Source organism: Amblyraja radiata, chromosome 8, assembly GCF_010909765.2.
Source record: "Amblyraja radiata isolate CabotCenter1 chromosome 8, sAmbRad1.1.pri, whole genome shotgun sequence".
In the NCBI taxonomy this organism is placed as follows: domain Eukaryota; kingdom Metazoa; phylum Chordata; class Chondrichthyes; order Rajiformes; family Rajidae; genus Amblyraja; species Amblyraja radiata.
The window spans coordinates 41831137-41844599 of record NC_045963.1 but is presented as its reverse complement, the minus strand read 5'-3'; the positions used below and the strand labels follow the sequence as shown (position 1 = coordinate 41844599).

The 13463-nt window shown below is 48.7% G+C and overlaps 1 protein-coding gene across 5 annotated transcripts in view; it reads left to right on the top strand.

Annotated features, from left to right (window-relative positions):
- The first annotated feature begins 7200 nt into the window (after positions 1 to 7200).
- Positions 7201 to 13463, top strand: part of senp6 (SUMO specific peptidase 6) — a 78577-nt gene continuing 72314 nt past the window's right edge. Inside the window, exon 1 of one of the 5 annotated variants that reach the window (XM_033025667.1) lies at positions 7201 to 7352. In XM_033025667.1, the coding sequence (XP_032881558.1) occupies positions 7325 to 7352 (28 nt within the window). In that variant the 5' untranslated portion in view covers positions 7201 to 7324. Of the gene's footprint in view, positions 7353 to 7388; positions 7814 to 8276; positions 8485 to 13463 lie in introns of those variants that run through there. The other 4 variants (XM_033025666.1, XM_033025668.1, XM_033025670.1 and 1 more) reach the window with 4 other exon arrangements.

Below are 13463 nucleotides of genomic sequence, written 5' to 3'. Positions count from 1 at the left end.
AGGATCTTTGATCTAGACCTCTTACTCCTATACCACCTCTCTGCCATAAATTCATGTGCACTATCTCCTTATTTCTATACTCATTGGCATTTGGTCCTGAAAGTAACCTGGAAATTATTACTTTTGAGGTCATAATATTTAATCTCCTTCATTCCTTCAAACCTTCATGCTCAACTGAAAAGATGGGTCCCAACCCAAATTGTCACCTATCCATGTAGTCTAGAGATGCTGCCTGAGTTTAGAGTTTAGTTTATTGTCATGTGTACTGAGGAACTGTGAAACGCTTTGTTGCATGATAACCAGTCAGTGGAAAGATAATACATGATTACGATCAAGCCATCCCCACTGCACAGATATATGATAAAGGGTATAACATGAATAACGTTATGCAAGATTAAGTCTAGTAAATTCCGATCAGATAGTCCGAGGGTTTCAAATGAGGTAGATTGTAGCTCAGGACTGCTCTCTAGTTGCCGGAAGAATGGTTGAGTTGCCTGATAACAGCTGGGAAGCAACTGTCCCTGAATCTGGAGGTGTATATTTTCATACTTCTATACCTTTTACCTGATTGGAGATTGGAGAAAAAGGAGTGGCTGCAGTACGACTTGTCCTTGATTATGCTGGTGGCCTGATCCACTGAGTTATTCCAGCACTTTGTTTCTTTCCATGCTCACTTCAAGCCTTTTTCTACATATCACTGGACATTGATCTATCACTGTTTACTTTCTTCTGCAGAATGTCCCTTAAGTCTAGCACCAGTGAGGCAATATATCAGTCTGAAGAAGGGTCTCGACCCGAAACGTCACCCATGCCTTCTCTCCAGAGATGCTGCCTGCACCGCTGAGTTACTCCAGCATTTTGTGTCTACCAGGCAATATATCATCCCGGAAATAAAAACAACTGCAGGTGCTGAAAATTTGAAATTAATACAGAAAAAGATGGGTCAGGAGGCATTGGTGAAATGATACCAGCATAGACATTCTTAGTCTGAAGAAGAGTCCTGGTCCAAAATTTTGCCTATCTATTTCCCTCAACAGGGTGGCACAGTGGTGCAGCTAGTGGAGTTTGCACGTTCTCCCTGTAACCATGTGGATTTTACCAAGTGCTTCAGTTTCCTCCCACATCTCAAAGACAAGCAAGTTTGTAGGTTAATTGGCCTCTGTAAATTGCCCCGAATATGTGTTGGAGTGGATGAGAAAGTGGGATAGCTAGTGTGATCTATGGTCAGTGTGGACTTGGTGAAGGGTCTGTTTCCATTCTGTATCTTTAAAGTCCAAACTTAAATGATGCTGCTCTGACCCATTGAGTTCTTCCTGCAGTTTGTTTTTCATTTTGACCTAAAATGTTAAACACTGTTTCTTTTAACATATGTGCCGCCTGACCTGCTCCGGATCATCTGCATTTTCCGTTTTTCTTACCATCTTGGAATCATACCTACAGCTGCAAAGACAACTGCCTGCTCTCACTATTCCAGTATCCCCTTGGGTCGGCACAGGGGCGCAGCGGTAGAGCTGCTGCCTTACAGCACCAAAGACTCGGGTTCAATCCTGACTATGGGTGCAGTTCGTAAGGAGATTGTACATTCTCCCTGTGACAGCATGGGTTTTCTCCAGGTGCTACGGTTTCCTCCCACATTCCAAAGATGTGGAGGTTTGTAGGTTAATTGCCTTCTATAAATTGTGCTTAGTGTCTTTTATTACTAAAAGTCTGATCTTGACTGCTTTTGGCCCACTGTGCTGCGATTTCCGAGAGAACACCGCCGCCTACGGCCGTCATTTTTGGCCACCTCGCTCAGAGCCCCCCTCCGCCTTCCTGGACCGGAGGATTTTCCCATCGATGACAAATCAGAGAGATATTAATGTTTTTTTAAAATTCACCATTCTCTCTGCTGCCCCTGCTGGAGGGAGGGGGAGAGACTATAAAACCAGGAAGTGGTGTGCCTCACTCGGTCTCTGCAAGATGGATGAAGCCAAAGGGTCATGTCTCTCTGAGCTCTGAATAAAACTGAACACATGTCTACTCAACTGTGAGTCCCCTTAATGTGGTTTGAAAATGAAAATATGGTTTGTTTGAAGTAAAAAGGCACTGCCTGCAAATGGTTGTTTGGGTGCTTTGGCTTGAAGTTGAAAGGCACTACTTCCTGCAAATGGTGGCTTGGGTGCTTTGGCTTGAAGTTGATAGACACTACTTACTGCAAATGGTGGCTTGGGTGCTTTGGCTTGAAGTTGATAGGCACTACTTACTGCAAATGGTGGCTTGGGTGCTTTGGCTTGAAGTTGAAAGGCACTACTTACTGCAAATGGTGGCTTGGGTGCTTTGGCTTGAAGTTGAAAGGCACTACTTACTGCAAATGGTGGCTTGGGTGCTTTGGCTTGAAGTTGAAAGGCACTACTTACTGCAAATGGTGGCTTGGGTGCTTTGGCTTGAAGTTGAAAGGCACTACTTCCTGCAAATGGTGGCTTGGGTGCTTTGGCTTGAAGTTGATAGACACTACTTACTGCAAATGGTGGCTTGGGTGCTTTGGCTTGAAGTTGATAGACACTACTTACTGCAAATGGTGGCTTGGGTGCTTTGGCTTGAAGTTGAAAGGCACTACTTACTGCAAATGGTGGCTTGGGTGCTTTGGCTTGAAGTTGAAAGGCACTACTTACTGCAAATGGTGGCTTGGGTGCTTTGGCTTGAAGTTGAAAGGCACTTACTGCAAATGGTGGCTTGGGTGCTTTGGCTTGAAGTTGAAAGGCACTACTTACTGCAAATGGTGGCTTGGGTGCTTTGGCTTGAAGTTGAAAGGCACTACTTACTGCAAATGGCAGTTTGGTGCTTTGGCTTGAAGTTAAAAGGCACTACTGCAAATGCACTTATTTCCTGTTTGCACTGTATATTGATTTTAGATAAAACGCTACTACTTACGGCTGTGATTTTTGGCCATCTTACTCAGTCTTGGCCTTGCACCCTGCTCAAAGTGGTAAGAAACTGCACTTGAATTTGGTGGCCTTGCACTCTGCTTGAAATGGTAGGAAAATGGATTTGAATTTGGTGGCCTTGCACCCTGCTTGAAATGGAATTTCAAGGAATAGCCATGAGTCAACTGCCAGCCCACCAGCCGTGAGTGAGCTGCCAGCAGATCAGGCTTCAGGGACTGAGCTGCCATCCCAAGAACCCATACCAGCACTCCAGAAAGCCCCCCCACTGGCCACCAATATTGGAATTGGTGGAGAGGTGGAATATTGCGTCGGGGGACCAGCCCTCCCGTGTGAACATGGGACCCAATGGGTCCCACTTTGTCTAGTATAGGATAAAACTGGAGTAAGGGTGATTGTGATCAGCATAGACCCGATAGCCGCAGTGCCTGTTTCTACACTGAACTAAACTTTCAGAACCTGGTGTATAAAACCAAGGTGTATAAGATCATGAGAAGAATAGATACGGTGGACGCACAGAGTATTTTACCCAGTGTGGGGGAAACAAGACCAGATGGCATTGGTTTAAGGTGAGAGGAGCAAGATTTAATACAAACCTGAGGGACAACTTTTTCACGCAGAGGGTGGTGGATATATGCACCGAACTGCCAGAGGAAGCAGTTGAATGACAATTGGATAGATACATGGAAAGGAATGATTTGGAGAGATACTAGACTATGTGCGACCAGTTGGGTCCCAGTCACACGGGAGGCCTGGTTCCCCAACGCAACCCCCAATTCCCCAACGCAATATTCCATCAATCACCTGTTCCCCCAATGCAACCAGTTCCCCCAAAGCAATATTCCAGCACTCACCCATAGCCCCTAACTGCGAAAGCACGGCTCATTTCCCCTCATCCCCCAGCGCTCCTCCCCCCTCCTCTTCATGTGTGGGAGGAGGGGAGGCGGGTGTCGGTGGGAGAGGAGTGGGGGTGTATGTGGGCAGGGGGGTGGAGGTGGAGAGCATGGGGTGGGAGGGGAGGTGTGTATGTGTTGCATCTCATGTAGCGTTCTTCAGGCGGGGGCTATCGGGGGCCGGTGGGGGAGGGGGAAGCATCCTGCACCCGGGGGGGGGGGGGGGATGTTTGGTGGAGGGGTGGTGGTGAGGGAGGGGGGTTGGGGGAGGGGGGGTGAGGGGGGGAGGAGGATGAGGGGGGGTGGGGGGAGGGGGGGTGTGGGGGGGGAGGGTGGGGGGTGGGGTGTGGGGGGGGGGGGGGGGGTGGGTGGTGGGGGGGGGGGGGGGGGGGGGGGGGGAGGGTGGGGGGGGGGGGGGGAGTGTGTGGGGGGGGGGGGGGGGGGTGGGGGAGGGTGGGTGGGGGAGGGGTTGGTGGGGGGGAGGGGGGGGGGGGGGGTGTGGGGGGGGGGGGGTGGGGGAGAGGGGGGGTGTGGGGGAGGGTGTGTGTGTGGGGGAGGGGGGGTGTGGAATAGGGGGGTGTGGGGGAGGGGGGTGTGTGGGAGAGGTGGTGTGGAGGAGCGGGGAGGGTGGGGGGTGTGGGGAGGGGGGTGTGTGGGAGAGGTGGTGTGGAGGAGCGGGGAGGGTGGGGGGTGTGGGGAGGGGTGTGGGGAGGGGGGTGTGTGGGAGAGGTGGTGTGGAGGAGCGGGGAGGGGTGTGGGGAGGGGTGTGGGGAGCAGCTCGCACTCTGCTCACCACGAGCCTTCAGCTTTCGCCTCACTCACGGCTCCCGGTCCGGCTCCGGCTTCACTCAACGGCTCCCAGCTCCACTCACGGCTCCCGGCTCCACTCACGGCTCCTGGCTCCACTCACGGCTCCCGGTTCCACTCAACGGCTTGTCGTGCTGGTCGCTGCAGAACGTGAAGGGGGGGTGTAACAATAGACAATAGGTGCAGGAGTAGGCCATTCGGCCATTCAAGCCAGCACTGCCATTCAATGTGATCATGGCTGATCATCCCATATCTCTCTATACCTTTCCTATCCATACATGTGTCCAAATGTCTTTTAAAAGTCACGATTGTATCCACTTCGATATCCTCTGGCAGCTCGTTCCAGATACGGACTTCCCTCTGAGTGAATAAGTTGCCCAAATCTTCCCACTCTCACCTTAAGCCTGTGATGTATGGGGGGTGTGGGGGAGGGGGTGGTGTCGGGGGGGGTGGGTTGTGGGGGAGGGGGGTGTGGGGGATGGGTGTGTGGGGGAAGGGGGGTGGGGAAGGGGGCGTGAGGGGTGTTTAGGGAAGGGGGATTGGGGGAAGGGGGGAGTGGGGGAAGGGGGGGTGGGGAATGGGGGGGGGGGCGTGGGGAAGAAATCCTTGCGATATAGGGTGCCGTTTTTTGCGCAGATTTGAAAAAACGCAAACCGGAAGAGGTCAAGATGAGAGTTTTAGTAATAGTATAGATATAGATAGAAAGATAGAAAGATAGATAGATAGATAGATAGATAGATAGATAGATAGATAGATAGATAGATAGATAGATAGATAGATAGATAGATAGATAGATAGATAGATAGATAGATAGATAGATAGATAGATAGATAGATAGATAGATAGATAGATAGATAGATAGATAGATAGAAGATATGGATAGATAGAAGAAGATAGATTGATGGGCCAAATGCAGTCAAATGCTTAGATGGAGCATTTTGGTTGGCATGAACGAGTTGGGCCGGAGGGCATGTTTCTGTGCAGTATAACTCCATTGCTTTATGACTATATTCTTGGTGTCAGAAGACGGATCCCTTTCACGAGAGTAAACCCACGGAAAGGAATAGGCCCAGATGGAGTCCAGATACTGAAATCATGCATCAATTCACTGGCCAGTCTTCACCAACATAAAATCATAAGTGATAGCAGATTTAGGCCATTCGGCCCATCAAGGCTACACCATTCAATCATGGCTGATCTATCTCTCCCTCCTAACCCCATTCTCCTGCCTCCTCCCCATAAGCTTTGACACCCGTACTAATCAAGAATCTATCTATTGGCCTTAAAAATATCCACTGATTTGGCCTCCACGGCCTTCTGTGGCAAAGAATTCCACAGATTCTCCACCCTCTGACTAAAGAAATTCCTCCTCATCTCCTTCCAAGAACGTCCTTTAATTCTGGGGCTATGACTAATCCCAGACTCTCCCACCAGTAGAAACATCCTCTCCACATCCACTCTATCCAAGCCTTTCACTATGCTGTATGTTTCAATGAGGTCCCCTCCTCATTCTTCTAAACTCCAGCGAGTACAGGCCCAGTGCCGTCAAAAGCTCATCATAGGTTGACCTACTCATTCCTGAGATCATTCTTGTAAACCTCTTCTGGACCCTCTCCAGAGCTAGCACATCCTTCCTTAGATACCTTTAACCTTTCAAATCAAGTCTTCTGTCCCCAACTGCTTCAAGGAACCTCCATCTTTCCAGTCCTCAGGAAAAGATTAGAGACCTGTCTCAATGACTACTGCCCAGTAGCTCTATCATTGACCACAAGAGGTGTTTTGAAGGACTGGCAATGGCCCCCATCAATGCCAATCCTCTACACAATCTAGACCCCTTGCATTTTGTGTCCAAGTAAATTATGTCTACGGAAAATGTCATCTCTCTTGTACCACAGGATCACCTTTACAAAAAGAACATGTATGTAAGGATGCAATTTATCGCCTAGAGCTCAGCCTTCAATATCGTAATACCGAATAAGCTTATTCCTAAACTTCTGGCCTTGGAGCCTCCATCTGCAAATGGCTTCTGGATTTCCTGAAATGCTGACCTCAGAGTGGGTCATAACCTTTCCTGTAACCTGAATCTCAACATTGTTGCCTCTCAGGGTTGTGCGTTCTGTCCCCTGCTCTACCCTCTTTGCACATAACTGTTTGGCCAAAGATGACATCAACTCTCCCTTCAGGTTCACTGATGATCGCACTGATGTTGACCGGATCTACAACAGCAATGAAACGGGGTACAGGAACGAGCTCAAGAACCTAGTGTCATGGTGTCAGGCCCCCAATTTAGCCCCTAATGTGAGCAAGACAAATGAGAATCCCAAAGACCGAAGAGTCGAGTCTGCTGGCAATGACAGACGCGAGGAGCGGGCCGGTAGGAGTAAGAGCATAGTTAGAGGATATGGTTGGTAGGACGCCCTGAACTAAAGGAGGAGTGATGGAAAGATGTGTTGAGAATCGTTTAAATATTGGTGGGATGCTCCGTACTAAAGAGGAGTGATGGAAATATTTTGAGCATTGTTTAAATAAAACGAGAGGATGATGGTTGTTGGGGTGTCCTGATCTAAAGGAGGAGTGGTGGAAAGATTTTGAGCATTGTTTAAATAAAAGGAAGGGGCTGATGGTTGGTGGGATGTCCTGAAGGAATTGCTTTTGACCATTGTTTAGATTTTGGTGGGATGCTCTGAACTAAAGGAGGAGTGGATGATATTCGGGAGTTTGCACCTGGCAGGTATTTTGGTTGGGGGTTGGAGCTGCCCACTGTAACAGATGGGCAGCCGGTGGGTGCGGTAGTAGTATCAGCAGCGAGCAGTGCAGCCAGGCTGGAGGCTGCGTCCTGAGGCAGGGAGGGGGAGCAGCAGCGGGACGGTGCGGAGGCCCCGGACTCACACCGGCTCCCTTCCTCCGCGACCTGTCGCCGGCTGCAGAGGCTGCATCGTCCCGCACGGCAGGCAGCCCGGGCCGGGAGAGGGAGGGAGAAGCCGGCACCGCCACCGCTGTTACAAACGCCGGTCGGTAGCTCGCCTCCCCGGGGGCTTGGGAACTACGTGAGGCCCCAGGCCCGGCGGTGGGCTCTAGGCCCGGGCTCAGAGTGAGATGGGCCGCCGCTGCCGCTGCTCCCAGCGCCGGGACCCGGCCCGGGGCGCCACCGACTGAGGAAAATGGCGGGAAGGAGAAGCCTGCTGTTGGATGGTGAGCGGGGAGAGGGGCCTGGCCCGGGGATAGAGAGAGGCCGGGCCCGGGGATAGAGAGAGGCCGGGCCCGGGGATAGAGAGAGGCCGGGCCCGGGGATAGAGAGAGGCCGGGCCCGGGGATAGAGAGAGGCCGGGCCCGGGGATAGAGAGAGGCCGGGCCCGGGGATAGAGAGAGGCCGGGCCCGGGGATAGAGAGAGGCCGGGCCCGGGGATAGAGAGAGGCCGGGCCCGGGGATAGAGAGAGGCCGGGCCTGGGGATAGAGAGAGGCCGGGCCCGGGGTTAGAGAGAGGCCGGGCCCGGGGATAGAGAGAGGCCGGGCCCGGGGGTAGAAAGAGGCCGGGCCCGGGGATAGAGAGAGGCCGGGCCCGGGGATAGAGAGGCCGGGCCTGGCGGAGGGGAGAGGAAGGAGAAGTCCGGGGGGGGGGGGGGAAGCCGGCGGCTTGTTATTTTTTACACACCCGGCACTCCTCGCTACTTCCAAGGGAAGGAGGCCTGGCTAAACCTCCCTGCCTGGAGAACGGGGAGCACCAGGGGCCGTGCAGCCGTCATCCCACCACCCTAAAGCCGACCCTGCGGGGGGAAAACGTTGTTATTGCGGGATGCGGGGGAGCTAGCTGATCCATCGGTGTGAAGCAGCCTGGCCGGCGGTGGTAGCACCCGTCTTGGAGGTGCCAGTCCCTCCTGTCGCTCTTTGTTATTTGTTGTTGTTGTTTAAAGTCTAATATTGCTGTTTAAACTCTGCCTGGCATGGATCTTTTTTTTTTATGGCTGGGGTCGAGGTGGGTGAGGGCACTTCTCTCCTCCTTTCACCGTGTACCCTGGCATGTATTGGAACCATTTAACAATTTATAAATTTGATCTTGGATCTCCAAGTTCTCTACTCTTTATTAGTTCCCAGTGCCACTTATTGCTCTTTTTATTATTGTTATTGTTATTATTGTTGTTTAAAGTCTCTAATTGTTGTTTAAACACTGCCTGTCTCAGGCATTTCTTTTCTGTGTTTAGAGTTGAGGTCCCCCCCCCCCCCCCCCCCCCGCCCTTCACCCCTTCACTGTGAACCCTAACATCATTGAAACCATTAAACAAGCTGGGAATTTGATCTTGGGTCTCCAGGTTCCCTCCTCTTTATCAGTCACCAGTTCACAAACCCTTCATCCGCTTTTTGTATTATTATTGTTCAAAGTCTGCTTGCCATGGGGATTCCTTCGAAGATAGACACAAAATGTTGGAGTAACTCAGCGGGAAAGGCAGCATCTCTGGAGAGAAGGAATGGGTGACGTTGAAGAAGGGTCTCGACCCGAAACGTTCCCCATTCCTTCTCCCGCCGAGTTACTCCAGCTATCTTCTGTTTAAACCAGCATCTGCAGTTTCTTCCTACACATCGGGATTCCTTCTGTGGCTGAGGTCAAGGCGGGCCTTTATAATATTTAATCAACAGTATCATCTTCTATTTTGTTGGAGACTATCAGCTGTCTTCTTTTAATTTTAAAAACAACTTGTAGGTTCTTCTATTTGTCTAGGTGAGGATTCATATCAGTTGAAGTTTATTGAATTATACCAGAAATTAGGCAAATTTGATGGCAGAATGGGAAATCTAAATCCTTATCCGATATTCCATTGGGTAGATTGTTGATGCTTCACATTTCCAGGGTGTGGTGTGTGCAATCTTTTGCTTGTGGATTTTGTAATGAGTCGTGCACTGCTGGAATTCCGGTGTTAAACTTTACACATCTCAGAAAAAATTAGGAAGAAATATTTGAAAGGTTAATTGAAATGATTCAGAATGTCTGCTGCTTTAACAGTCATACTGAGGCGGTGTAAGTGGGCATTTCTAATTCACTGGAGAAATAGCACTTACAGTGGCGCAGTGATAGAGTTCCTGCCTTACAGCGCCCGAGACCCGGCTGACTATGGGTGCCGTCTGTATGGAGTTTGTACATTAATAATAATAATGGATGGGATTTATATAGCGCCTTTTTAATACTCAAGGCGCTTTACATCGCATTATTCATTCACTCCTCAGTCACACTCGGTGGTGGTAAGCTACTTCTGTAGCCACAGCTGCCCTGGGGCAGACTGACGGAAGCGTGGCTGCCAATCTGCGCCTACGGCCCCTCCGACCACCACCAATCACTCACACACATTCACACACATTCACACACAGGCAAAGGTGGGTGAAGTGTCTTGCCCAAGGACACAACGACAGTATGCACTCCAAGCAGGATTCGAACCGGCTACCACCTTCCGGTTGCCAGCCGAACACTTAGCCCATTGTGCCATCTGTCGTCCCGATTCTCCTCATGACTGCGTGGGTTTTCTCTGGCTGCTCCGGTTTCCTCCCACACTCCAAAGATGTGCCGGTTTGTGGGTTAATTGTTTTTTGTAAATAGTCTTTATTGTGTATGATGGAACTGGTGTACGAATGATCGCTGTTCGGCGCGGACTTGTTGGGCTGAAGGGCCTGGGTTCACCCAGTATCTCTAAACTAAACATGAAGTCCGATGTCACCCAGTGACCAATAGCAATATTTATATCTTAAGATTGATTCATCCAAGTTACAAAATAATCCATGCTGCAAATTCTCTTTTTTATAGAATATCTCATTCGAAGTAAAGGGTGGTTTTAATGCATAATACAGATAAATGTGCAATGCTTGTCTCACACACAATGTCCAGTGATGTTTTCCAGGATGCATTGAATGTCATTTAGAGTTTGCGGAAGCTCTTGCTCATAGTGCCTTCATATTCCAATTGAACTTGCTATCAAAAAAGCCAGCTCTGTGGTTTTCCATTCTGAATCACAATATTTGAATTAACTCTGGCATTGGTTTATTATTGTCATGTGAACTGCGATACAATGACAACCTTTGTTTTGTGTGCTTTCCAGGGAAATACCCCTACACATAACTTCAACAGGTAGTGCAAAGAGGGAAAGGAAACCCAGTGCATATATAGTGTAGGAAGGAACTGCAGATTCTGGTTTAAATCGAAGATAGACACAAAATGCGGGACAGGCAGCACCTCTGGAGAGAAGGAATGGGTGACGTTTCGGGTTGAGACCCTTCTTCAGTCTGATTATGTCTATCGTGCAGAATATGGTGTTACAGCTGCAGGTCAAGTGTGGTTTAAAAAAAAAGGACTGCAATGAGGTGAATTGGGAGACCGAGACTCCACCCTTAGCACGTGAAAGGTCTGCTCTAGAGTTTGATAATAGCCAGGAAGAAGCTGTTCTTGAATCTTCTGGTACACAATTTTAAGCTATTATCTTCTGATTGATTGATGAGGAAAGAAGAGGGAATGATTGGGGTGTGATTGACCCTTGATTATGTTGGCTACTTTCCCGAGGCAATATGACATGCAGATGGCGTTGGCGGGAGAGGGGAGGGTTGGGGGGGGAGGAGGATGGTTTGCGTAAAGGACTCAGCTGCGAGTGCAATTCTGTACAATTTCTGGCAGTCTTTGGCAGAGTTGCTATAAGTTGTGATACATCTCAAAAGGAAGCTTTCTATGGTGTACCTATAGATATTGTTAAGAGTCATTGGGTGGCACAGTGACACAGCGGTAGAGTTGCTGCCTTACAGCGCCAGACACCCAGATTCGATCCTGGCTAGGGGTGCTGTCTGTACGTTCTCTCCATGACCACATGGGTTTCCTCTGGGTGCTCCAGTTTCCTCCCACATTCCAAAAACATGCAGGTTTGTAGGTTAATTGGCTTCTGTAAATTGTCCCTAGTGTGTAGGATGGAACTAATGCACAGGTAATCGCTGGTCAGCACAGACTCGGTGGGCCGAAGGGATAGCTTCCACGCTGTATCTTTAAACTAAATTTCCTTAGCCTTTAGAAGAAGTAGAGACATCGATGTGCTTTTGTGCTGAAGCATTAATGTGGTTGAGGCAGGACAAATTCTTGGTGCTATTTTATCAGCTAATGGTGATATAATTCTTTGCCTTTGTTTATAAAGCCAGTGCCCATCCTTTGTAATCACTTTCTCAGATTTTCTGACATGACCTTTCTGTTTTTGTACCACTTTTATAATTGTGCACTCTCCCTTGTAACCGAATTGTTCAGCACGTAATCAGGTCCTTTGGCCCATTATGTCCATTCCCACCTTTTTACCCATCTACACTTATCCCAGTTGCACAAATGTGACTGAGGTAACCTTGGCTGACTCTCTCTGATCAATCTATCACTGTTTACTGCTAATTCTGGCACTCATTATCACGTCTAAGGCTTTTCCATCGTCGAGGATAAACTGACAGCCGTAGATTTTTAGATTACTGGCTTGATTCTCAATTGCGTTTGCAACTCGATTCTGAAGTATGTTCTTCTACTGCTCTATTTTACTTCATAATTTCTTGAAGAGAACATGTCCATGGTGTTCTGTCTTCAATTTTTCTAGTTTAGTTTATTGTCACGTCGACCGAGGTACAGTGAAAAGCTTTTTGTTGTGTGCTATCAAGTCAGCGTAAAGACTGCACACAATTATAATCAAGCCGTCCACAGTGTACAGATACAGGATAAATGGAATAACGTATTGTACAAGATAAAGCCCAGTAAAGTCCAATTGAAGATAATCCAAGGGTCGTCAATGAGGTAGATGGTAGCTCAGAACTGCTCTCTGGTTGATGATAGGATGGTTCAGATTCCTGATAACAGCTGGGAAGAAACTCCCCTTGAATCTGGAGGTGTGCGTTTTCATATTTTTGTACCTCTTGTCTGAAGGGAGAATTGAATTGAATTGAATTGAATACTTTATTGTCACAGTGAAATTCTTGACGGTGACCGGGGCGAGACTGGTCCTTGATTATGCTGGTGGCCTTGCAGTGTGAAGTGTAGATGGAGTCAATGGAAGGGATGTTGGTTTGTGTGAAGGTGTGGGCTGCGTCCACAATACTCTTCAATTTCTTGCAGAACAATTTCTACTGTTCTTACTTTTGGGCATGTACCCATAATATAATTGAATCATTGCTACCTTAAAGACCTCCCATTGTTCAATTATTTTTTTCCTGCCAAGTTCAGATTTCCAGTGTACATAGGTCTGATGGGCTCTCATCCCATTGAAACTGGCCCTTCCACAAATTATTATTTTATTTTTGGAGTGCTCTATAATCCTTTCATGGCATTGCTGATGCTATTTATGGTTTTTGAACAGCTTTATCTGAAACCGCAAGAAATTGCAGAGAATTGTGGACGCAGCCCAGACCATCACACAAACCAACCCCTTTCCATTAACTCAATTTACACCGCAAGCTGCCTTGGCATAATCATAAATGAGTCTCACCCCAGTCACTCTCTCTTCTCTCCTCTCCCAACAGGCAAAAGGTATAGAAGTGTGAAAATGCACACCTTCAGATTCAGGGGCAGTTTCTTCCCGGGTGTTAACAGGCAACTGTACCATCAGGCAAGAGTGGACGTTGGACCATTGGAAAATGATGTAGGAGAAGTGATAATGGGGAATAAAGAAATGGCAGAGAAATTGAACAACTTTTTTGCCTGAAATTCAAGAGAGCCAGGGGGTGGAAATTAGTATAGTGACTATGACTAAGGAGAAGGTGCTTGGGAAGCTGAAAGGGCTGAAGGTGGATGTCACCTGGACCGGATAGTCTGCACCCTAGGTTTCTGAAAGAGGTGGCTTTAGAGATTGTGGA